Source organism: Aquarana catesbeiana, linkage group LG01 (assembly GCF_042186555.1).
Source record: "Aquarana catesbeiana isolate 2022-GZ linkage group LG01, ASM4218655v1, whole genome shotgun sequence".
Lineage (NCBI taxonomy): Eukaryota > Metazoa > Chordata > Amphibia > Anura > Ranidae > Aquarana > Aquarana catesbeiana.
Window position 1 is genome coordinate 89,044,770 of NC_133324.1, and position 25,610 is coordinate 89,070,379.

Consider the following 25,610-nt stretch of genomic DNA (forward strand, 5'->3'; position numbering starts at 1 on the left):
ATATGTATTGCTCAAATAAAGTCTACAGGATTTTGCTGATATGCATTTTTAATGGGGCTTCAAACGCACATAAAAGCAGGAAAACACCCGTCAACATGAGCTCTTAGGCCCCATACACACTAATAAATTTTCTGCAGATTTTTGTCTTCAGATTTATCAAAACCATGTAGTGCAAGGGCCTGTCTGATTGCATACAAATTGAAACTCTTAAGGTTTGACCTCATTATATGGTTTTGGTAAATCCGAAGACAAAAATCCGCAGAAAATCTAATAGTGTGTATGGGGCCTTAGTGTCTTATATATGATACATACAGTCGTTTATCCTTGGGGATGTCAAACGATGCCGCCATGTTCATCAGGGTTGGTAAACAATGTAAGTGATGACTGTGTGAATGTGGAAGGATTGTGTTTGCCTGCAGTACAAAACAAAGACATGGAGGATTACAAACAAAATGCAGTCAAATGCTCAAAAATCCAGCATATTTTCCAAGATATCATTAAAAAAAAAATCTTTTACCATGTGCAAGAGCTCCCCAAGGATGATTGTTGCTCTGACAGACACATCATCATCACTGCTCGTTATTACCTCCACCAGCCCCTAAATCAAATAATAGAGGTCAAAAAGAGTAGGAATAAAAAGACATGCAAAGCTGCACATGACCTTTGATCACTTACCTCCAACAAGCCATTTGTAATGAAAGCAGAAAGTACAAGCGCTAGATAATTGTCAATGAGATCAGGTCTGTAAAATAAAGAAATTGTCTGTCAAATATTCTGGGTCCTATGAGATGTGCTTACAGACAAGAGGAAGAGATACTCAATTTCTGCACAGATTAAACATACAGGCTCCATGAATAATAACTATATTGCCCACAGCAACCAATCAAAATTAGCTTACTGTAGTCAGATTGATCATAAGATTTTTGAATGGTGCTGCCACCCTTTTTTTTTTAAATTTTTTGTTTTATTTACAAATAAAAGTTCAACAATGTTTTACATAAAGGTATTCAACTTTCTTATTTCTCAATGAACAGCTTTAGGATTTCTGATCTGCACACATGGCTCTAAGACTTGATTAACCACTAACTAATTTTTCAGAGTCTGCGATCGGCTTTACTGTAAAAGTGATCTGAGTGGCAATAACGCCACCCAATCACTTTTACAGGGCTCGGAAGGGGGCCCACCCCCTCCGGTGGCTGCAATTCCAAGACACCTCTGTTCTATCAGGGAGCTCGGGACCAGTACAAGTGATCAGGTTGGCTGACCACAGAAGAGATGGATCTTCTCTGTGATGAATGAAGCCGGAAGAGACAAGGGTTTTGTCACTTCCTATTTCAGTGCTTTTTTTGATCAAACCCGATCTGTTTGATCAGATGCTTTGAAGGGCAGGGGAGACAACGGATGTCTCCATAAACCGTATCCGTCACTGCCACCATTTTGTTAACCAGGGCCTCTGCTTTCAGAGAATATATAATGTTTGGGGGGTTCCAAGTAGTATTGTTTTTACCAAATAAATGCAGATTTTAAAATGTATATGAAAAATGTGGCAAGCGGTTAAAGGAAGTAAGTACTAAAGACATTTGAAGGACAGTCACCTACCATTTTCACAAGGGGTGTTTAGCAATAGTAAATAACCATTTGTCTCAGAGTAGAGCTGTCCAGTAAGGCAATGTTTCTCAACTCAAGTCCTCAAGTACCCCCACCAGGTCATGTTTTCTGGATTCCCCTCAAATGAACCGGCTGTGGTAAATACTAAGGCAGTGAAACTGATCAAATCACCTGTGCAAAATAATGGGAAGCCTGAAAACATGACCTGTTGGGGGTACTTGAGGACTGGAGTTGAGAAACATTGCAGTGAGGCACCTCTCTGATCCTGACAGAAGTTAACATTAGGCAAGGATTTCAGATAACTGTTCTGATTACCAATCTACACCAATTAACCATAACATTATGGCCACCCACCTAATATTGAGCAAATCCCCCTTTTGCTGCCAAAACAGCCCTGTCCCCTTGAGGCATGGACTCCACAAGACCTCAGTAGGTACGCTGTGGTATCTGACACCAAGCCATCAGTGGCATATCACTGCCTCCGCCGGTCTGGCCAGAACATGCCACAGGAGCTGCAGTTTTGGAGTTGCTCTAACGCAGTCATCTAGCCATTACAGTTTGGCCCTTGTCAAAGTTGCTCAAATCCTTAGCGCAGTGTTTCTCAACTCCAGTCCACAAGGCGCCCCAACAGGTCATGTTTTCAGGATTTCCATCATTGTGCACAGGTGATTTGATCAGTTTCACTGCCTTAGTAATTACCACAGCCATTTTATTTGAGAGAAAACATGAAAACATGACCTGTTGGGCCTTGAGAACTGGAGTTGAGAACCACTGCCTCAACGGGCACATTTTTCTTTTTACTTTCAACACAAACATTAGGGACACGTTCACTTGCTGCCTAATGTAGCCCTACCCCGGCAGGAGCCAGTTGGTTTGATGGGTCCCCTGTTTTGCCACAACAACTTAACCACTTTAGCTGACCAGGCCATTTTTTGACAATTGCGCGGACGTGAGACACTGTACCCAAATAAAATTGACGTCCTTTTTTCGCACAAATAGAGCTTTCTTTTGGTGGTATTTGACCACCTCTGCGGCTTTTATTTTTTGCGCTATAAGCAGAAAAAACCCGTCAATTTTGGAAGAAAAAGAAAAATGTTTTTTTGGCCCACCAGTGCTGCCAATCAGTGCCGCCTCATCAGTGCAGCCCAGCAGTGCCCATCCGTGCAGCCTCATCAGCACCCATCCGTGCAGCCTCATTAGCGCACATCAGTGAAGAAGAAAAATTACCTGTTTGCAAAATTTTGTAACAAACTATAAAAAAATTTTTCTTCTTCTTTTCACAATTTTTTGGTCTTTTTGTTTTAGTAAAAAATAAAAAAAACTCGGGAGGTGATTAAATACCACCAAAAGAAAGCTTTGTGTGGAAAAAAAATGATGAAAATTTAGTTTGGGTACAGTGTTACATGACCGCACAATTTGCATTCAAAGTACGACTGTGCTGAAAATTGTCCTGGGCAGCAGGAAGGGGGTGAAAGTGCCCTGTAGGCAAGTGGTTAATAAGTTGCCCTCATCAGAATAACCCTATAGATCAGTTGCCCCCTCACCCATATTTCTGATGTATAAGTGTACTGTGTTGCCCCATCAGAGTACAATTTTACATCAATACTCCATCAGAGTACCCTTATAGATCATTTGCTCCCATCAGAATACACTTATAGATCATCTGCTCCCATCAGAGTACCTCCATGAACCATTTGCCCTCATCAGAAAATCCCCATTAACCAGCTGTCCCCATGAGGGTATCCCCAGAGATCAATTGCCCTCATCCTCATTTCCCTGATGTATAAGTGTACTGTTGCCCCCATCACAATACACCTACAGATCGGCTTCCCCTAACAGAGTACACTTATACATCAGATGCCCCAATCAGATTAGACTTATAGATCAGTAGCAACCCATTACAGTACACCTATAAATCAGTTGCCACCATCAGAGTACAATTATACATCTGTTGCCCCATCAGAATACACTTATAGATCAGTTACCTCCACGTACTGAGGGGTCTGTACTGAAGGGGGAGGTGGGAGTCAGGGTTGTGGGGGAGGTAACAAGTCAGGACATGTTGGGTTGCTAACATGTATTTTTTCAGCCAGGCTACCAGGGAGCCCATGACAATAACATTAATGAAAATTAACCAAGCTAGGCAAAAAACTAATTTGAGCTCAGTGGTAGAGCAACACATGTTGCAAATGTGAGGCCCTGGGTTAAATTCTCAGCATCTCCAAGCCTAAGAAATGGAATAGTCCTTTGGTAGCTCTTATATGACCAAACAGAAGTCTTCCTTTAGGCTGGGTTCACACTATCTTCGCATGCTTCTCACAGCAGGGGTCCAGTACGTCCCCATTCACAGTTTCAGCCTGAATTTTTGGCTGAAGTCGGACCTAAAATGGACCAAAAGACGCAAAGGGCTCCTGTGCAAATTTGCACCGGAGCAGCAGCGGAGATATTTGAACCACCGGTACCATAGAGGGGCAGTCAAAATCTCCTGCTATTGTGAATTGTATGTGGGGAATCTGTATCCAATTCGCAATAGTGTGAACACAACCTTAAAAGGCAAAAGAATGAGGTAGTGTTTGAACAAACCTTCAATGTTCGAAGTACAGCCATAGTGCTCTACACCTATAGAGAGACATTACTGCCATGTGAGACACCAATGCCACAGCTGATGAAGATTGTACAAGGATCAAAGGTGCCTGAGCCAGAAGAATCCATAAAAGATCAGATCCATTGAGACATGGAATTGCAAAGAAGAGGCCGGAGTACTCCAATAGTTGCCCCAATCAGAAAACCTGTATAAATCAGCTGCCCTCATCAGAAATATCCCCACTGATCAGTTGCCCCCATCAGAGTACCCACTTGAAACATTTGCAGTCATTATAATATCCCCATAGATCAGTTGCCCTCATAAGACCATTGATTAGTTGCCCCAATCAGGGTACGACCAAAGATCAGTACATCAGAGTAAAAATAGAGATCAGTTGCCCCAATCAGGGTAACTCCATGGCCATTTGTCCTCATCAGAATATCCCCATTGATCAGTTGCCCCAATTAGCGTAACCCCATAGATCAGTTGCCCCATCACAGTATACCTACAGATCAGTTGGCCCCCTTCAGAGTACACCTACAGATCAGCTGCCTCATCAGAGTACACCTAAAGATCATCTACCTCGATGAGAACACACCTACAGATAGGCCACCCTCATCAGAGTAAAATTATAGATCAGTTGCCCAAACAGAGTACCCCTATAGATAATTTTCCCTCATCAGAATAACCTCATAGGTGAGATCCTGGTAACAGTGCAACACCAGAGACATCACTTGCGCAAACCTTCAGCCCCAGCTCACTCCGTGCTCCTATACAATTCCTACAGAATTACAATATTTCTACTAAGTGATGCGGTGTAGGCAAACCGCACTACGTTTGTGATCCATTTGGGGTGTCGTTAACTTTGTATTCACACCCACATCATATTGAAAACCGTGCAATTGCAATGCAGTGGGTGAAACACGCAGGGATGTGTGATCCATGGTGCAAGCACAGCCAAGGGGCTCCAAACATATGGATAGACATGATTGCCATGCGCGACCAATGCCATAATTAAAGTTGAGCGATTGGGACAACTAATCAACACCGTGCAAAGATCAGAGGTGCTGCTCAGAGTCTGAGGAATCATTTTTAAAAGCTGCGATCTACTGAGACCTGGAGTCATCGGTAGAGCGACTCTACTCAGAGGTTGCCCCAAGAATTTCTCCAAAGCTTGATTCGCCTTCCACTAATGCCTCTATGGAGACAAATCCTTAGTGCTGCTTGGGCTATATGTGTTTGACCTGTAGATCCACCCTCCCAATTGAGATCCCCTCAATTGAGCAATTTGTTGCAGGAAAGAAAATGGCATCTTGTATGGTCTGCCTAAGGAAAGCTTTTAGTGAGTGGTTATCTCCGTACGTACCTAATCTGATTATGGCCTAACCAGAGTGCTTATAGTAATAGTCTGATGTGGTTCATTGTATTTTCATTCTTTTTTGGTGTTCTATATTGTTTTTATGCACCGTTTGAGCTGGGCTATGCCCACTAGGCTCTGTTTTGTACCTTAAACGTTATAACCTCAAAAAGAATTTGCAATAGAAAAAAAAGTGTATTTTATTTTTATCATGTTTGAAAAACCAATGTGCAAATATTGTGTGACATAAAAACATTCAACACCCACCATTTTATTCTCTAGATCAGTGTGGGTTCACACTATTGCGAATTGGATGCAGGTTTCTCAGCATCCAACTTGCATGTCAGGAGATTGTGACCAACTCTCTACGGAGCCGGTTCACACATCTCCGGAGCTGCTCCGGTGCAAGTTGCACAGGAGTCCTGTGCGTCTTCTGGTCCGTTTCAGGTCCAAATTCAGCCAAAAATTTGCGTGGATTTCTTTAATCTTGACAGCAACAGCGTTTGTTCCCAAGATACATAAAGCCGTGACTCCAGCGCTGTGGGAATTGATTTCACCGCCACAGTTTAAAAAAAAAAAAAAAAAGAGCATATATGCCGAAGCATGGAGGCAGCAGGGGTGTCGGAGCGACTTACTCCTAACTTTTGGGGCGGATGCCCCAAAGCTTCGGCATATATATATATTAGGCACAGATTGCTTTAAAAAATGTTTTATTTTTTACTATTTTTTTTTGTATTTGCTTTGCAGGTATGGTATGTCTTACTGTTATACTGTAATGTTACTTTGTTTTATTGTTAACCATCATTTGCTTAGCAGGTATGCCATTCAGTTGCAGCGCGGATTTCTTTATCTTGACAGCAACAGCGTTTGCTTCCATGATACATAAAGCCGTGACTCCAGCGCTGTAGGGGGTGATTTCACCACCACAGTTAAAAACAAAATGGTGCATTTATGCCCATCATTAGAAGTGGGTGGATGAAGGGAGGTATTCTAATGGTGAGCATACCCACCGATCAATCTCTTTTTTCGTTCAGCCCACAGGCTGCATAAAAAAAAAAAAAAAAAAAAAAAAAAAGAAGATTACAATATATGGCCAACAAGGACCAGGAACGTACTGGTATGTTGCTGGACTTTGAGTGGTTAGTTATACCAGAATGCTGCCTGCGGGTTTAGGTATCATCTTGGTATCATTCTTTTCAGCCAGCGGTCGGCTTTCATGTAAAAGCAATCCTAGCGGCTCTAGCCTCTAGACTGCTTTTACAAGCAGTGGGAAGGAACGTCCCCCCCACCGTCTTCCCTGGTTTTCTCTGGCTCTCCTGTCCCAACAGGGAACCTGAGAATGCAGCCGGTGGTTCCGCCAGCTAACCATAGCGCTGATCAGAGACCAGCACGGCTCCAATCATCTCTTTGGCCTAAGAAACCAGAAGCTATGAGCATTTCATGACTTAGATTTCGCCAGATATAAACAGCGCTATTGGGAAATTGGGAAAGCATTTTATCACACCGATTTTGGTGTGGTCAGATGCTTTGAGGGCAGAGGAGAGACCCCAATTTTTTCAAAAAAAGGAGTACCTGTCACTACCTATTGCGATCATAGGGGATATTTACATTCCCTGAGATAACAATAAAAATGATATAAAATAAAATTAAAGTAACAGTTGAAAAATCAAATAAAAAAGCAAAATAAATAATTAAAAGCACCCCTGTCCCCCCCTGCTCTCGCGCAAAGGCGAATTCAAGCGTCGGTCTGGCGTCATATGTAAAAAGCAATTGCACCATGCATGTGAGGTATCACCGCGAAGGTCAGATCGTGGGCAGTAATTTTAGCAGTAGACCTCCTCTGTAAATCTAAAGTGGTAACCTGTAAAGGCTTTTAAAAATGTTTTAGTGTAGTTTGTCGCCGCTGCACGTTTGTGCGCAATTTTAAAGCATGTCGTGTTTGGTATCCATGTACTTGGCCTAAAATCATCTTTTTTCTTTCATCAAACATTTGGGCAATATAGTGAGTTTTAGTGCATTAAAACTAAAAAAAAGGTGTGTTTTTTCCAAAAAAAAAAAAAAAAAAAGCATTTGAAAAATCGCTGCGCAAAAACATAAATATCTAAATATATAATGTTTGGGGGATCAAAGTAATTTTCTTGCAAAAAAAAAAAAAATTTTCATGTAAACAAAAAGTGTTAGAAAGGGCTTTGTCTTCAAGTGGTTAGAAGAGTGGGTGATGTGTGACATAAGCTTCTAATTGTTGTGCATAAAATGCCAGGACAGTACAAAAAAACCCCCAAATGACCCCATTTTGGAAAGAAGACACTTCAAGCTATTTGTTGAGAGGCATGTTGAGTCCATGGAATATCGTATATTTTGCCACAAGCTTCTGGAAAAATTTTTATTTGTTATTTTTACAGAAAGTTGTCACTAAATGATATATTGCTCAAACATGCCATGGGCATATGTGAAATTACACCCCAAAATACATTCTGTTGCTTCTCCTGAGTACAGGGATACCACATGTGTGAGACTTTTTGGGAGCCTAGCCGCATACGGTACGGGACCCCAAAAACCAAGCAGGCTTTCTAAGGGTTTAAATATTTGATTTCACGCCTCACTGCCTCACACAGTTTTGGAGGCCATGGAATGCCCAGATGGCACAACCCCCCCCCCCCCCACATGACCCCATTTTGGAAAGTAGACACCCCAAGCTATCTGCTGAGAGGTATAGTGAGTATTTTGCAGATCTCGCTTTTTGTCACAATGTTTTGAAAATTGAAAAAAAGAAAAAAAAAATACATTCTTCGTTCTTCATTTTCAAAAACAAACGAGAGCTGCAAAATACTCACCATGCCTCTCAGCAAATAGCTCTACTTTCCAAAATGGAGTCATTTTGGGGGGGGGTTGTGCTATCTTGGCATTTTAATGGCCTTCAAAACTGTGATAGGTAGTGATAGCCTATAGGTAGTGAGGAGTAGAATCAAAAATTTACGCCCTTAGAAATCCTGAAGATGGTGATTGGTTTTCGGGGTCCCGTACGTGACTAGGCTCCCACAAAGTGTCACACATGTGATTTCCCCGTACTCAGGAGAAGCAGCAGAATCTATTTTGGGGTTTAATTCCAAACATAACCATGGCATGTGAGAGCAATATATGGTGCCTATCCATGTTGAATGGCTTTCAGTGGGGCACTTCTTTAGGTGGTGCATATTTATTTATTTTTATGTGTCAGCGGTTATAAGATTATGGCTGATTGTTGTATACTCCATTCTAATCCCCCTTTATACTCTCCCCACGTAGCTGAAGTCATACTCTAATTAATCCCTACCAGTCTCAATGGCATATAGCACTTACCTGGAACGTGCTCGATGTGGAAGAATTATTTTAGCTTCTGCTGTTACAAACCCATCTGAAAGCCTCCAAGACTCCTGAAAGCGACTTGGATCTTACATTAGAAGAAAGGATATGTATTAGAAGAGGAATGGTGTTTTAGGATGCAGAAGAAATATTCTTTGCGTAAAGATGAAGTCCAGGGATAATATATTTTGCATACTTACAATCGGCCAGCTCAGCCCAATGTAAGTGTGTTTATGTGATACCTGATTGGCCTCTGTGGAAGCTGTAAATCACTCTAGTAGCCTGGGCCACAATCTTCTAGGCACAATGCCGAGCAGCTACCATTCTGCATAGTTTATTTTGCATTCATTGTAAAAATGCAAGCATTCTCTAAACGGCATCAGTGAAGAAGGCGGCCCCCGCAACTTCAGTGATTTACAGCTTCCAGAGAAGCTACTCACATATACCACGTGTATACTTCTAGTGGGCCAAGCTGCAAAGCATATCGTCGCTGAAGTTCAACTTTAAAGTGTAGCTACAGCCATTTTTTTTTTTTACAGAGTACCTAAGAGTTAGAATGTATGAAGCTTTTAGGCCCCATTCACATATTGCGATTTTGTGTCCACAATTTTCACGTGATTCCACGTGTCATGCATAGGGCAGCCTATTCACTTGAATGGGCTGCGCTCTGAGCATTTGTCATGCAAACTAAACTCATACACCGTTCTGGGTCGATGAGCTTAGAGCGATATTTAAATGTGTGTTTTGTGTGTGACAATCATGACACAATTGCACGCTGTTTGGGGTGCCTTTGCGAATAATGCCACCTAAATGTGCTGCATGTTTTGCCACAATTTGGGCAAAAAAGCGCGCTGGAAAAACAAAACAAAACTGAGAGGTCATCATACTAACTATGCAATGACAGTGCAGCGAATCTTCCATGCTGAGCTATTGTGTGCTTACTGGGTGCCACTTTAGAGTAACATCAAAAGCTTCTATCCATCAACGCTTGGTTTTATAAGATAACAGAGCCTCAGTATTGTTTGTTACTCTCACTAGGTGAACTGAATTATAGCCAAATAAATGCAGCCGTTATGTAGAAATTAAATCATTTTATGTTTAAATAACCAAATTCACCAGTAGATGGCACTACAAGTAAAGTCTATGAGAGCAGCATGCATTTCCTACTTTACTGCATGATAACCCCAATAAAAAAAACAAAAAAAAAAAATAGGTTTTCTAGTCTTTACCTTTAATACAAACTGTATTACATTAGGAATAAGAGACTCCTACTTACCTACACTAAGCAGTGCCTCAATAAAGTCCTTTGTCACCACAGGAAGAGGGAGGCGAAATATTTCATACAGTACCTCAAGAAGACCCCGCTATGTAATAGAAGAAACAGGGAAATCACATACAGTTCACAACTAAATGCTAAACTGAATTTGTTTATTTTTTGCATTTGTCATATTATCCCACTAAAATTGGATTAAATATTTTGTCACATAAAATGTGAAATTTTAAACCTCCCCCCAGTAACATTTGTAAATTGACTTTAGCATACAAATATCGATAAAATAATAAGCCTACGGTATCGTCATCTGATGTGTGTGTGAGATAGTGCCCCTAGGGAAATGAAAACAGCACCTTGAATGTTTTATAAAATAAATAAAAGTAATGTGTGAAAATGCTGCAAGCTTTAAGCTTTTGTGAACCGAACGTAATGGAAAGAAAAAAAAAAAATTATATATATATATATATATATATATATATATATATATATATATATATATATATACACACACACACACACACACACACACACAGTTATTAAAAAAGATCAAATAAATTCTATTAAGGTTTAAGACAGCATCCCAAATGTAATTACATACTACAGTCCCCATGAAAATCCTAATCCATTCAAAATGAGTTTGACTACCAGAGGTTTCAGTTTAAATAATAGGATATTTGTACGTCTAACTTCTTACTGGAAAACAGCACCGGGGCAGGTACTTACCATGAACAAAACGTGTCCCGTGGAATGGGTGGTTGCTGTGTTACCATCCCTCCCACACCCGGTGGTTATCTTCCGATATGGTGACTGCACCTTTGCACCCATTTCTGCCCCCATCCAAAGAAGCTGCACTTCCTATGAGTGGAGGAGGCAGGCCTCCCATTCATCTTCAATCCTCCATTCATAGAGCTCTTTCCATTGTAAGAACTGATAGTATTGGCTTCTATGGATGGAGCACATGGATTGATAACAGAAGGCATAGTTGGCACTTGACAAGTGCCTGCCGCAGGTGCAGGCACTCATATTAACCCCTAGCAGAACTGGAAGCTCACCGCTGTTGGGGTATCCAGGGGCTACACTGCCAGGTTCCCTTACCTGCAATGGCGGTGGCAGTACCCAATCAGCCAATGGAAACATCAGCTGCGGTGTCGACATCACTGGACTCCAGGACAGGTAAGTGCCCTAATGTTAAAGTCAGCAGCTACAGTATGTGTAGCTGCTGACTTTACATTTTTAAAGTGGCGGGCGGGCAGGCAGAACTCCACTTTAAGCTTTCCTTCCTGAGGAAGATGGGTGCTTTTTTTTTTTTTTTTCAACCACTTAAGCCAAAGTGCCCTGCACATATGTACCTGACATGACCCACATGTAGGAAATACCACAGGAGGTTTCTGCTTACTGTGTTTAATTAGCAAGTTAAAGAGCAAAAAAATACATTTTCACCAATCAAATATGGTTTAACAAAGTAAAGTCTCAGCCACAACTTGGTGAAGGACAGGACCCGGCATAGAGATGGGAGCTCCTAAAAGGCTTCCAACCGCTTATCGGTAGGGTTCTTAACCACTTCCAGTCGGACGTATACTAATATGCGCCCCCTTGGCGGGTGGGCCTTAACACCGCGTGGCCACATATATGTAGCCCTGTGTAAACAAGTTACCGTGCTGAGAGAGTGCTCCCAGCATGGTATCTGGCAGGGATTGGAAAGCTCTAGATGCATACTTGCATTTTGGAGCTTTCTGATCATGTGACCTCTGTGATAGTCCATCACAGCGGGCACATGAACCGAATGCCCACCTCCCGGCTTTTAGAACTCTTAAAGGGTGCGAAGGGGTTAAAGACAGACATGTCCTCTACTGAAATGGTAAACTCCCCGTTAAGGCAGGACACTGCCGGATCCACAATGGGAATAGACCACTGCTGCACACAAATCCGCACTAAACAGATACAAGTCTAATAAGAATTTATAGGAAGAAAACAGCTTGTGAGGATGTTTTCAATCTCCATAGAGAATCAGATTGATGAGCGGGTGCAAAGGCTTTTTTATACAACCCAAGGCTGGAAACAGCACTGGAATAAACAGGCAATTCATTTGTTTCAGAGCAAAGTACACTGCATCTATCAGAGCCTAAATAGTCTATTTTAAAGTGGGAGTGAAAGCAGTCGACTGACTACTCGGGGGTAAGTCCATCATGCAAAAAGCACAGCAATGTAATTCATTTAAACAAGACCTTATTAGTTACTGAATCGTTGCTGAATCTAAACCCAAAAAAGAAGTATGGGGTTTTTGGCATTTTTTGCAAATTTATACTTACCTAGGTGGATGCAGCATCGGTCTGATGCTGTATCTGTCGCCCAATGGCTCTAAGACTGAGAACCGAGCGATCTAACACCGCAGATCAATCGGTTCTCACAGCTCCCCGAGCAGAGAGCTGGTGACTGTCAGCCACAGCTCTCTGCTCTGCCCCCTCCTCGCTCACTGAAGCGCTGGGCTGTGGAGCAGACAGTTTAGGCTCACAGCGCCACGCTGAGAAGATAAGGCGGGTGTCGGTCCAGGCATGTGGGCGGATCCCGACCTGGACTGGCTCTGTGACATAAGCAGGCACGTGGTCAGCTGAAAACGAGTCACAGGAATACAAAACAAACGGCACCCCTGTGATCCACAGGAGAAATACAGCCAAACGAGCCAAAAGAACAAAAACATAATATAATTGGCGCTTACCAGTCCTCAGAAGCTGCAATTGCATACATTTCCTTTTTTCCACCAGGTAATCCTGCCACTATTATACTTTCTATCCTAGGGTGACAATGCTAACTCACTGTGCTTTATTTTAAGGAGGACCGGCGTTGCCTTGTTTGAGCGGTTTGCTCCTAGTTTGGACTACAGAATATCTCCACCTATCACATTTGGGGGAGGTGTTCTGTTGTTTATTTTCTGTAAACTAGCCAGGGCTTAAAGTCGTGCTTTTATTTTAGTGCAGCACAGCCAGAGCGCACAGGAAGGAAGCTATGAGCTCAAGAGTCCTGGTAAGATGAACAGGTACTCTCCTGTAATTGCATCATTTTTAACCATTTGCCGACCAGCCGCCGTCATCATACGGCAGCAGGTTGGCTCATTCCCATGAATCGCCGTAGCTCAACGTCGGTCCGTTTTACAGCTATAACAGGCGCACGGCCAGTGAGCTGATGCACGTGGCTAACGGCCACAATGTCCACTGGCCACCCGCGAGCGCTCCACACAAAGCCAAAATGGGGATCTGTCAATGTAAACAAACAGATCCCCGTTCTGACTGGGAAGTACAGAGTGATCGTCTGTTCCTAGTGATTAGGAACAGCAATCTCTCTGTACTCCCAATCAGTGCCCTCCCCCACAGTTAGAAACACCTCTCAGGGAACACATTTATCCCCTTGATCACCACTAGTGTTAACCCCTTCCCTGCCAGTGTCATTTATACAGTAATCAGTGCATTTTTATAGCACTGACCACTGTATAAATGTCACTGGTCCCAAAAAAAAGTGACAAAAGATCTGTCCGCCGCAATGTCGCAGTCCCGCTACAAATCGCTGATCACCGCCATTACTAGTAAAAAAAAAAAAAAAAATTAATAACAAAAATGCCATAAATCTAGCCCCTATATTGTAGACGCTATCACTTTTGCGCAGACCAATCAATATATGCTTACTGCGATTTTTTTTTTTTTTAACCACAAATATGTAGAAGAATACATACTGGCCTAAACGGATGAAGAAATTTTCTTTGTTTTTTTGGATATTTACTATAGCAAAAAGTAAAAAAATTAGGGATGCACCGAATGGGTTTTTTGGTGCCGAAACCGATACCGAAAATAAATCTTCCTTAATCCAGAAAGTGACTGTTTTTAAAAATATTTAGCGACTGGGGACATGGTACAGGAGATGGTCAGAGACTGGGGACATGGTACAGGAGATAATCAGAGACTGCAGACATACTACAGGAGATGGTCAGAGACTGGGGACATGGTACAGGAGATGGTCAGAGACTGCGGACATACTACAGGAGATGGTCAGAGACTGGATACATGGTACAGGAGATGGTCAGAGACTGAGGACATGGTACAGGAGATAATCAGAGACTGCAGACATACTACAGGAGATAATCAGAGACTGGATACATGGTACAGGAGATGGTCAGAGACTGAGGACATGGTACAGGAGATGGTCAGAGACTGAGGACATGGTACAGGAGATAATCAGAGACTGGATACATGGTACAGGAGATGGTCAGAGACTGGATACATGGTACAGGAGATGGTCAGAGACTGAGGACATGGTACAGGAGATAATCAGAGACTGGGGACATGGTACAGGAGATGGTCAGAGACTGGGGACATGGTACAGGAGATGGTCAGAGACTGGGGACATGGTACAGGAGATGGTCAGAGACTGGGGACATGGTACAGGAGATGGTCAGAGACTGGGGACATGGTACAGGAGATGGTCAGAGACTGCAGACATACTACAGGAGATGGTCAGAGACTGCAGACATACTACAGGAGATGGTCAGAGACTGGGGACATGGTACAGGAGATGGTCAGAGACTGGGGACATGGTACAGGAGATGGTCAGAGACTGGGGACATGGTACAGGAGATGGTCAGAGACTGGGGACATGGTACAGGAGATGGTCAGAGACTGGGGACATGGTACAGGAGATGGTCAGAGACTGGGGACATGGTACAGGAGATGGTCAGAGACTGGGGACATGGTACAGGAGATGGTCAGAGACTGGGGACATGGTACAGGAGATGGTCAGAGACTGGGGACATGGTACAGGAGATGGTCAGAGACTGGGGACATGGTACAGGAGATGGTCAGAGACTGGGGACATGGTACAGGAGATGGTCAGAGACTGGGGACATGGTACAGGAGATGGTCAGAGACTGGGGACATGGTACAGGAGATGGTCAGAGACTGGGGACATGGTACAGGAGATGGTCAGAGACTGGGGACATGGTACAGGAGATGGTCAGAGACTGGGGACATGGTACAGGAGATGGTCAGAGACTGGGGACATGGTACAGGAGATGGTCAGAGACTGGGGACATGGTACAGGAGATGGTCAGAGGCTGGGGACATGGTACAGGAGATGGTCAGAGGTTGGCGACATGGTACAGGAGATGGTCAGAGGCTGGCGACATGGTACAGGAGATGGTCAGAGGCTGGCGACATGGTACAGGAGATGGTCAGAGACTGGCGACATGGTACAGGAGATGGTCAGAGACTGGCGACATGGTACAGGAGATGGTCAGAGACAGGCGACATGGTACAGGAGATGGTCAGAGACTGGCGACATGGTACAGGAGATGGTCAGAGACAGGCGACATGGTACAGGAGATGGTCAGAGGCTGGGGACATGACACAAGAGATCAATGCAGCCTCACCAGTGCCCGTCAGATGCAGCCAGCCAGTGTCCCCATTGTAGCGCAGCCAGTGTCCCCATTGTAGCGCAGCCAGTGTCCCCAGTAGGGCAGCCAGTGTCCCCAGTAGGGCAGCCAGTGTCCCCAGTAGGGCAGCCAGTGTCCCCATTGCAGCGTAGCCAGTGTTCCCAGTAGGGCAGCCAGTGTCCCCATTGCAGCGTAGCCAGTGTCCCCATTGCAGCGTAGCCAGTGTCCCCAGTAGGGCAGCCAGTGTCCCCATAGCAGCATAGCCAGTGTCCCCAGTAGTGCAGCCAGTGTCCCCAGTAGTGTAGCCTAGCCAGTGTCCCCATTGCAGCCAGTGAAGGGAGAGGATAGCCGTCGTCGCCTGTTTAATTACAGCGCCGGGAACATCACAGCTTTCATTTCAAAAGCTGTGTGTTCCCTGCTGCGTGCCCTCACATACAGCCCCTCCCCCTCGTCTGGGGAACTTTGATAGACAGATCACCCTTCCAAGGATCGTACGGGTGATCTGTCTATTAAAGTGCCCGGGCAAGGGGGAGGGGCTGTATGTGACGGCGCGCAGCAGGGAACACACAGCTATTGAAATTAAAGCTGTGATGTTCCCGGCGCTGTAATCAAACAGGCGGAGGCGGCTCTCCTCTCTTTCAATGATATAGGAAGCCCCACTATTAGGCGGCACCAGGGGTGGAGCCCCGCCCCATTTCCGCGCCAGTATCGGCAAAAATTGTCTTTCGGCTTTTTGCGAAAGGGCCAATTTCGCCCGATATGTTTCGGTGGCCGAAATTTCGGTGCATCCCTAAAAACAATATTAATAAAAAAATATTTTATTTTCTTTCAAAATTGTCGGTCTTTCTGTTTATAGTACAAAAAATTAAAACCGCAGAGGTGATCAAATACCACCAAAAGACAGCTCTATTTGTGGGAAAAAAAGGACATCAATTTCATTTGGGTTTTTTTTTTTTTTTTAAAACAAACATGTCATACTTACCTCCACTGTGCAGCTCGTTTTGTACAGAGTGGCCCCGATCTACCTCTTATGGGGTCCCCCGGTGGCGCTGGTTGCTCCTCCCTGCATTGGGTGTCCACGTTGTAGAAGCGCTCTCCTTGGTGGACAGCCGTGCGGGCGCACTCTCGAGTCCTGCATTTGCGTGTATTGCGTGAAAGCAGGACTCGGCCCCGCCCCCCGCATCAATGGATTTTATTGACAATGGCTTCGCTGCTATCAATCTATCCAATCAGGACACGAGACACAAGCTGGAGCTGCTGTGCTCATTCCCGGTCGGAGGAAGACAGCGTTCAGGTAAGTAAAGCAGGTTGGTGGGGGCTGCAGCACTACAGAAGGTTTGTCACCTTAATGCATATACATATACACACACACAGGTACTCCTCACTTAACGACCAGGCTCCGTTTCATCGACCAGATCATTAAACGAATTGGTTGTTAAACAAGGAGTCACAAGTAATCAATATTTTAAGCATTCTTAACTACTGTATTATAGTGTGAAAAAAAAAAAAAAAAAAAAAAAAAAAAAGGACTAAACACAAAACTCCAGTTCAATAACATTGTTTTAATTTGCATAAATACAGAACACCAATGAAAATTCTATACTGTACATGATGTACAGCGCGTCGTTCGGGTGGGTAGAGCTGGTCGTAAGTCTGAGTGGTCGTTCAGGTAAGTCGTTAAACATGGAGAGTATATACAGGTAAAAGCCAGTAAATTAGAATATTTTGAAAAACTTGATTTATTTCAGTAATTGCATTCAAAAGGTGTAACTTGTACATTATATTTATTCATTGCACACAGACTGATGCATTCAAATGTTTATTTCATTTAATTTTGATGATTTGAAGTGGCAACAAATGAAAATCCAAAATTCCGTGTGTCACAAAATTCGAATATTGTGTAAGGGTTAAATTTTGAAGACACCTGGTGCCACAAACTAATCAGCTGATTAACTCAAAACACCTGCAAAGGGCTTTAAATGGTCTCTCAGTCCAGTTCTGAAGCCTACACAAACATGGGGAAGACTTCAGATTTGACAGCTGTCCAAAAGGCGACCATCGACACATTGCACAAGGAGGGAAAGACACAAAAGGTTATTGCTGAAGAGGCTGGCTGTTCTCAGAGCTCTGTGTCCAAACACATTAATAGAGAGGCAAAGGGAAGGAAAAACTGTGGTCAGAAAAAGTGTACAAGAGATAGGGATCACCGCGCCCTAGTCAAGATTGTGAAAAAAAACCCATTACAAAATGTGGGGGAGATTCACAAGGAGTGGACAGCTGCTGGAGTCAGTGCTTCAAGATCCACCACCAAGAGACGCTTGAAAGACATGGGTTTCAACTGCCGCATACCTCGTGTCAAGCCACTGTTGACCAAGAAACAGCGCGAAAACCGTCTCACCTGGGCTAAGGAAAAAAAGAGCTGGACTGCTGCTGAGTGGTCCAAAGTCATGTTTTCTGACGAAAGCAAATTTTGCATTTCCTTTGGAAATCGAGGTCCCAGAGTCTGGAGGAAGACAGGAGAGGCACAGGATCCACGTTGCCTGAAGTCTAGTGTAAAGTTTCCACCATCAGTGATGGTTTGGGGTGCCATGTCATCTGCTGGTGTCGGTCCACTCTGTTTCCTGAGATCCAGGGTCAACGCAGCCGTCTACCAGCAAGTTTTAGAGCACTTCATGCTTCCTGCTGCTGACCTGCTCTATGGAGATGGAGATTTCAGGTTCCAACAGGACTTGGCGCCTGCACACAGCGCAAAATCTACCCGTGCCTGGTTTACGGACCATGGTATTTCTGTTCTAAATTGGCCAGCCAACTCCCCTGACCTTAGCCCCATAGAAAATCTGTGGGGTATTGTGAAAAGGAAGATGCAGAATGCCAGACCCAACAACGCAGAAGAGTTGAAGGCCACTATCAGAGCAACCTGGGCTCTCATAACACCTGAGCAGTGCCAGAAACTCATCGACTCCATGCCACGCCGCATTAATGCAGTAATTGAGGCAAAAGGAGCTCCAACCAAGTATTGAGTATTGTACATGCTCATATTTTTCATTTTCATACTTTTCAGTTGGCCAACATTTCTAAAAAATCCCTTTTTTGTATTAGCCTTAAGTAATATTCGAATTTTGTGACACACGGAATTTTGGATTTTCATTTGTTGCCACTTCAAATCATCAAAATTAAATGAAATAAACATTTGAATGCATCAGTCTGTGTGCAATGAATAAATATAATGTACAAGTTACACCTTTTGAATGCAATTACTGAAATAAATCAAGTTTTTCAAAATATTCTAATTTACTGGCTTTTACCTGTATATATATATATATATATATATATATATATTTTTTTTTTTTTTTTTTTTTTTTGCCCAGACATACACAGAATTGACTTCACGGCCTACCATTTCTGCCTTGTCTGTTTTTGAAATCCCACACAAACACTAGTTAAGCCCAATCCCATAAAATGTACATAACAGGACCAGAAAGACAGACTGAGTGAAAACAGGCAGGTTTTTTACTTTTAAGGGAAAGATCAACTTTAAAACACGGATTGTTGAACAACAGAGAATGAAAGTGATAATGTCCTTCAGCAAACATCAATAACCTACCCGTATTTCCATGTTTGGTATACAAAGAACTCCAATCAGAGACTGGATGCCAGAATTCCCAGGCTTGCATAGGCTAATAATACCTAGGAAGCAAAACAACATTGACTTCAATGACAGGGGATATCAGCATTACAGATGAACATGTGTCTATTAGCAATGACTTGACAAATGATTTATAAAACGCAACTGCATTCCAACAGCGAGTTGAAAACAAATAAGAGTGACTGCAAAGAGTTTGGTGTCTCTTAACATTATTTTCCAGCAGGTTAAAGGCCATCAACTTCTCACATGTACAAAAGATCGTGATATAGATAAGTGATACAGATAAGTGTTTACGTTTGGAAAGTTCATAAGCACAGTATGAAAAGGTGAGCTCTCCTGAAACCTGATCCAAGTTCTGCCTGCAGGGATTACAACTACTATATATTTCTGCTTTAATTCAAATGTCAGGAGGAGAACTGAGTTTTCACTATTAGAAAGGGACAAGTGAAAATGTGAAATAACTGGACTCTGTCGATTACAGTATCTATTGACCACTTCGATACCGGACCTATTCTGGCACTCCTCTCCTACATGTAAAAATCATCTTTTTGCTAGAAAATTACTCAGAACCCTCAAACATTTTATATATATATATATATATATATATATATATATATATATATATATATATATATACACACACACATATACACACATACACACACACACATATATATATATTTTTAGCAGAGAACCTAGGGAATAAAATGGCAGTCATTGCAATTTTTTATGTATTTGCGCATCAATTTTTGAAACGCAAATTTTTTGGGGAAAAAAAACTTTCACAAATTAAAAAACTAAACAAAATACAGTATTTACCCCAATTTTTTTGTACAATGTGAAAGATGATGTTACGCCCAGTAAATAGACACCTAACATGTCAAGCTTTAAAATTGCGCACACTCGCTGAATTGCGGCAAACTTCGGTACTTAAAAATCTCCATAGGCGACGCTTTAAAATGGTTTTACAGGTTACCAGTTACGTATGCGTTCGCTTCTGCATGCGAGCACAAGGGGATGGGGGGATTTAAAAAAAAAAAAAAAATTCTTTATGGTTTATTTTATTTTTATTCTGTCGTTTTATTTTTTTTAATCACTTTTATTCCTATTACAAGGAATGTAAATCCCTTGTAATAGGAATAGGGCATGACAGTTCCACTCTATGGAGAGATCTGGGGTACATAAGTCCCCAGATTTCTCCTCTATGCTGGAAAGCCTGAGCTCAAAAGGTGAAAAAAATAATCCATCTCAGGCTTTCCAGCAAAAAAAAACAAAAACGCAGTGTTTACATCTGCCGACGCTGGAAGTGACATCATGACTTCGCTTCCGGCCTTCGAGGGTCACAGAGATGGCCATGGACGATCTGGTCCACAGCCAGCTCTATGGTAAACCGCCGCCAGATTCATTCTCTGGCTCCCCGATTGCACGGACGAGCTGGAAGAAGCACCGGAGGGCGGCGGGAGGGGGACATCCCCTCCCGCTGCCTGTACAAGCAATCAAGTGGCTAAACAGCCAAACAGCTAAGATTGGTTTTACTTTGCAGGGAATCGCCTGCTGAAAAAAAGATCTGAATGATGTCTGCAGCTGCACCAAAACCGATACTACACGGTGCAATTTGTGTTAATACAAAATGATGGGGCGCAAAACACACTGCAAGAAAATGCATGCAATTTGAATAGGAACGTGGTGTGATTCCTGTCCGAATCGCATTCATTTTCCCCGTGTGTGTAGAAGCACCATCCTGTGGGAAGTTTAGAATTTAAAAATTCAGCAGAGGGAGCGCTGTTCCAGTAAGCAGGTTAGAATTTTAAAGCAGCAATCATTTATTGGAAAACTGGACCTCTTGGGGGTGGTCGGAGAACCTAATGGATGCCAAATCGATGGACGTCCTTGTTGGTTGCCCGCATAGTACTGTCTTCATAGTGGAGCACTTCCGCACGCTCCTGGAATTTTCCCGGCCCGGCAGTGTCAAGCAATGACCGCAGCTGTAACTTTTGGGTGAAACGGCTATTGCCAGCTCCATCCATTGATCCAGCATCCATTGGGCTCACCACCTGCAACCCAGGAGCTTCAGGGTTAGAGGCAGCCGTGCATTCCACCAGGCAGAGTAAACTACGGAACCCGTGAGTCACAGTGCCTCACTGGCACACTACAATCTCCCTGCATGGGCTTGTGATCAATTTACCTCGTCATCAGTCTGTTCAGTTTTCCAATAAATGATTGCTGCTTTAAACTTCTAATTTGTCTCTACCTACTTACTAGAACAGCGCTCCTTCTGCTGAATTTTGTGCGTTCTAAACTGCCCACTAGATGGCGCTTCTATATACACACACACGAAAATCGCATGTGATTCTTTGCAGTGCGATTTGCGCCAGGTTTTGTTTGTGTTGACGCAAATCGCACCGCAATGTATCGGTACTCGGTATCGGCGAGTACTTAAATGAAAGTATCAGTACTCACCGATAAAAACAGGTATCGGTGCAACCCTAGTTTTAATAGTGTATATGAATAGGTGGGAGGCTGCCATTTTTCTGCACCTGCAGAAAATGTAAAGGGATAAAAATGTGGTGAAATGTACAAGAATTGCAGATGTTCTTGTGCCCTAACATACACTTTAAAATCAAGTTAGCAATGGAAATTTAATATTTCAGTACTCTGAGGTTTACTTTTAAAGGAAGAACATCAATGTCTGCCACAGGCAACACAAATTATCCAAAATATCTGTGCCATTAGACATTTAGATAAATGAGGCTCAGTGAGGGGATAACAATGACGAGGGATGAAAGAGAAATGAAGACACAAGTCAAGACGTAACATGTCATAATATGAAAAATCCCACATCTAGGAGCAGCTATTACAGTCAAGTGAAAGTTAGAGTAACTCGCACTAACCTGCCCATGATCGGAATGCAGCTACAATCCCCAGTTTGCTTGCCTGGAATCTGGCCTCTCGGTCCTCTCTGAAAAACAACACAGCACAACTAATGTTAACCTTAATTCACATACCACAGGCATGTTACCAGGATCAAAGGGAATGTATAGCAGCTTCAGCCATATTATTTTCATCAATTGCATTCAGGACTAAAAAACGGAAAAAAAAAAAAGAAAGAAAAACGGAAAAAATACATTTTATTCCTTTTATTCAGATAAACAATATTTGTATGCAATATTTAATTTAACATTTTATCTAGTCAGCTGGTGAAGATCTTAGCAACCTTTAAATTTTACCTCTCTCTCTGTATCATGTATTGTAAAAATCCAATTAACTACAGAGATCACAACGGCTTGAGATAAACATTACATGAACAAATCTCATGACAGGTTCTTGCTGGTAGTGTGTGTGTGTGTGTGTGTGTGTGTGTGTATGTATGTATATTATTTTATTTCAGGTACTTATATAGCGCCGTCAATTTACGCAGCGCTTTACATATACATTGTACATTCACATCAGTCCCTACCCCTCAAGGAGCTTACAATCTAAGGTCCCTAACTCACATTCATACATACTAGGGACAATTTTAGACAGGATCCAATTAACCTACCAGCATGTCTTTGGAGTGGGGGAGGAAACCGGAGTACCCGGAGGAAACCCACGCAGGTACAGGGAGAACATGCAAACCAGGCAGGTAGTGTCGTGGTTGGGATTCGAACCAGCGACCCTTCTTACTGCTAGGTGAGAGTGCTACCCACTACACCACTGTGTTATATATATATATATATATATATATATATATATATACACACACACACACACACACACACACACATACATATACACACACACATATATACACACACACTCTATATTGCCAAAAGTATTGGGACACCCCTGCAAACCATTGGATTCAGGTGTTCCAATCTCCACCATGGCCACAGGTGTATAAAATCAAGCACCTAGGCATGCTTCTACAAACATTTATGAAAGAATAGGTGGCTCTCAGGAGCTCAGTGAATTCAAGCGTCATACCGCGATAGGTTGCCACCTGTGCAATAAGTCCATCTGTGAAATTTCCTTGCTACTAAATATTCTATGGTCAACTGTTAGTGGTATTATAACAAAGTGGAAGCAACTGGGAACAAAAACAAGTCAGCCACGAATTGGTAGGCCATGTAAAATGACAGAGCGGGGTCAGCGCATGCTGAAGCTCACAGTGCTCAGAAGTTGCCAACTGTTTGCATAGTCAAAAGCTACAGACCTCCAAACTTCATGTGGCCTTCAGATTAGCACAACAGTGCATAGAGAGCTTCATGGAATGGGTTTCCATGGGTGAACAGCTGCATCCAAGCCTTACATCACCAAGTTCAATGCAAAGCGTCGGATGCAGTGGTGTAAAGCACACCGCCAATGGACTCTCCAGAAGTGGAAACGTGTTCTCTGGAGTGATGAAACACGCTTCTTTGTCTGGCAATCCAATGGATGTGTCTGGGTTTGGCGATTGCCAGGAGAACGATACTTGCCTGACTGCATTGTGCCACGTGTAAAGTGTGGTGGGGGATTATGGCGTGGGGTTGTTTTTCAGGGGTTGGGCTTGTCCCCTTAGTTCCAGTGAAGGGAAATCTTCAGATGTCAGCACACCAAAACATTTTGGACAATTTCATGCTCCCAACTTTGTGGGAACAGTTTGGGGATGGCCCCTTCCTGTTCCAACATGACTGCGCACCAGTGCACAAAAGCAAGGTCCATAAAGACATGGATGAACGAGTTTGGGGTAGAGGATTTGACTGGCCTGCACAGAGTCCTGACCTCAACCCGACAGAACCCTTTTGGGATGAATTAGAGCAGAGACTTGCAGCCAGGCCTTCTTGTCCAACATCAGTGCCTGACCTCCCCAATGCACTTCTGGAAGGCTGCTCAAACATTCCCATAGACACACTCCTAAACCATGTGGACAGCCTTCCCAGAAAAGTTGAAGCCATTATAGCTGCAAAGGCTGGGCCAACTCAATATTGAACCCTACAGGCTAAGGCTTGGGATGCCATTAAAGTTCACGAGTGTGTAAAGGCAGGTGTCCCAATACGTGTGTATATATTTATTTATGTATTTATTTTTTAAGGTATACTTTAAATGCAATAATTAAACTCAACCAGTGAGAAGTAAACCTTTTGTGTATAAAAAGTTTGGTGAATGGTACCAGAAAACAAACAAAACAGACGATACAAATTACCTTTATTGGCCTTCAAAATAATCTCCATGCTTCACAACACACTCTTGGCAATGTTCATAAAGCTCCTGAAAACTCTCAGCAAAGACCTCTTTAGGAATCGATCGCAGAACCAATGTTAAACACTCTTGACGCTCTTCAGGTGGGGAAACAGAAAGAAGTCCGGAAGACGGTGAATGCCACTGCATAGATTGCTACATGGATTCCAGATTGAACTGGTAGCACCAGGTCTCATCCCCCGTGACGATGGTATGCAAGAAAAGATGGATCCCGGTCACACATGGTAATGATATCAGGTTTCCATCCGTTTTGCTTTCTGTTTGTCTGTCAGCCTGCACGGCACAAACCGGGAACAGATCTTCCGCTTACCCAACTCTTCACAAACGATGGTGCACACCGTGTCCTTACTAATGCTGACTTCCTCCGACATTAATCGTAGAGTCAGATGCCGATTTTGTGTCAGCATTTGTCGCACTTGCACGATCATGTCAGGGGTTCTGCTTGCCAGCAGCAGACCCGAGCGTGGCTCATCCTCCGTCGCTTCCTTATCACAAAAAGCGTTGGAACCAGTTGTAAACACATTTTCTGCTCACGGCTACCATCCTGTACACTTGCACCAACATTTCATGCATCTCTGTCGCTGGTTACCCTAATTTGCTGCAGTCCTCGATGTTCACTGGTTGCTCCATTGCACTGTGACCCTATCTCTCACGCTGACTACATTCGACTGCCCACAGCAGGTTTATCCTGATGGTCATGTGTACTCCATGCTTCTCAATGTGTCTCTGGAAAGCCATGTGCATTCGCGTGCACCTGGCCCATATTGCTGTTGCGATATCGGACCATTCACCAAACTTTTTAGACACCCCTCGTATATGCTCAATTATATTTTCCTATTTGAGAAGTTATATACCTCATTTTCATTTATTAACACATTGTACTTCTGACTGCAGAAGTCAATCTCGGAAATGCGACAAAGTAATATGAAAGAAGGTCAGGTCTCGTAGGGCTGCATTGAATGAGACAGACAGGCTTTTTATAGCATGGATAACTCGGTTATTAGGGAAAGATAATAACTTGAAAATGAACTAAACAAATATAGACAAGGCTCAATTCAGACATGTGCGTTTTTAGTGCAGTGAAAGCGTTGGTTACCCCAACATGTCATATTCCTGATATGTGCCTTCTGTACCACGTACTTGTATGAGAAAGTCTCCTGTTCT

General features: G+C 43.1%; 1 protein-coding gene across 2 annotated transcripts in view; it reads right to left on the reverse strand.

Moving 5' to 3' along the window:
- RICTOR (RPTOR independent companion of MTOR complex 2) overlaps positions 1–25,610 on the reverse strand; it is a 214,245-nt gene that overhangs the window by 66,245 nt on the left and 122,390 nt on the right. For both annotated transcript variants that reach the window (XM_073621546.1, XM_073621535.1), the window contains exons 10-16: positions 22,118–22,185; positions 19,185–19,267; positions 10,168–10,255; positions 8,889–8,979; positions 676–742; positions 518–598; positions 313–413 (exon numbers count right to left, since the gene is read on the reverse strand). In XM_073621546.1, the coding sequence (XP_073477647.1) occupies positions 313–413; positions 518–598; positions 676–742; positions 8,889–8,979; positions 10,168–10,255; positions 19,185–19,267; positions 22,118–22,185 (579 nt within the window). The remainder of the gene's footprint in view (positions 1–312; positions 414–517; positions 599–675; positions 743–8,888; positions 8,980–10,167; positions 10,256–19,184; positions 19,268–22,117; positions 22,186–25,610) is intronic.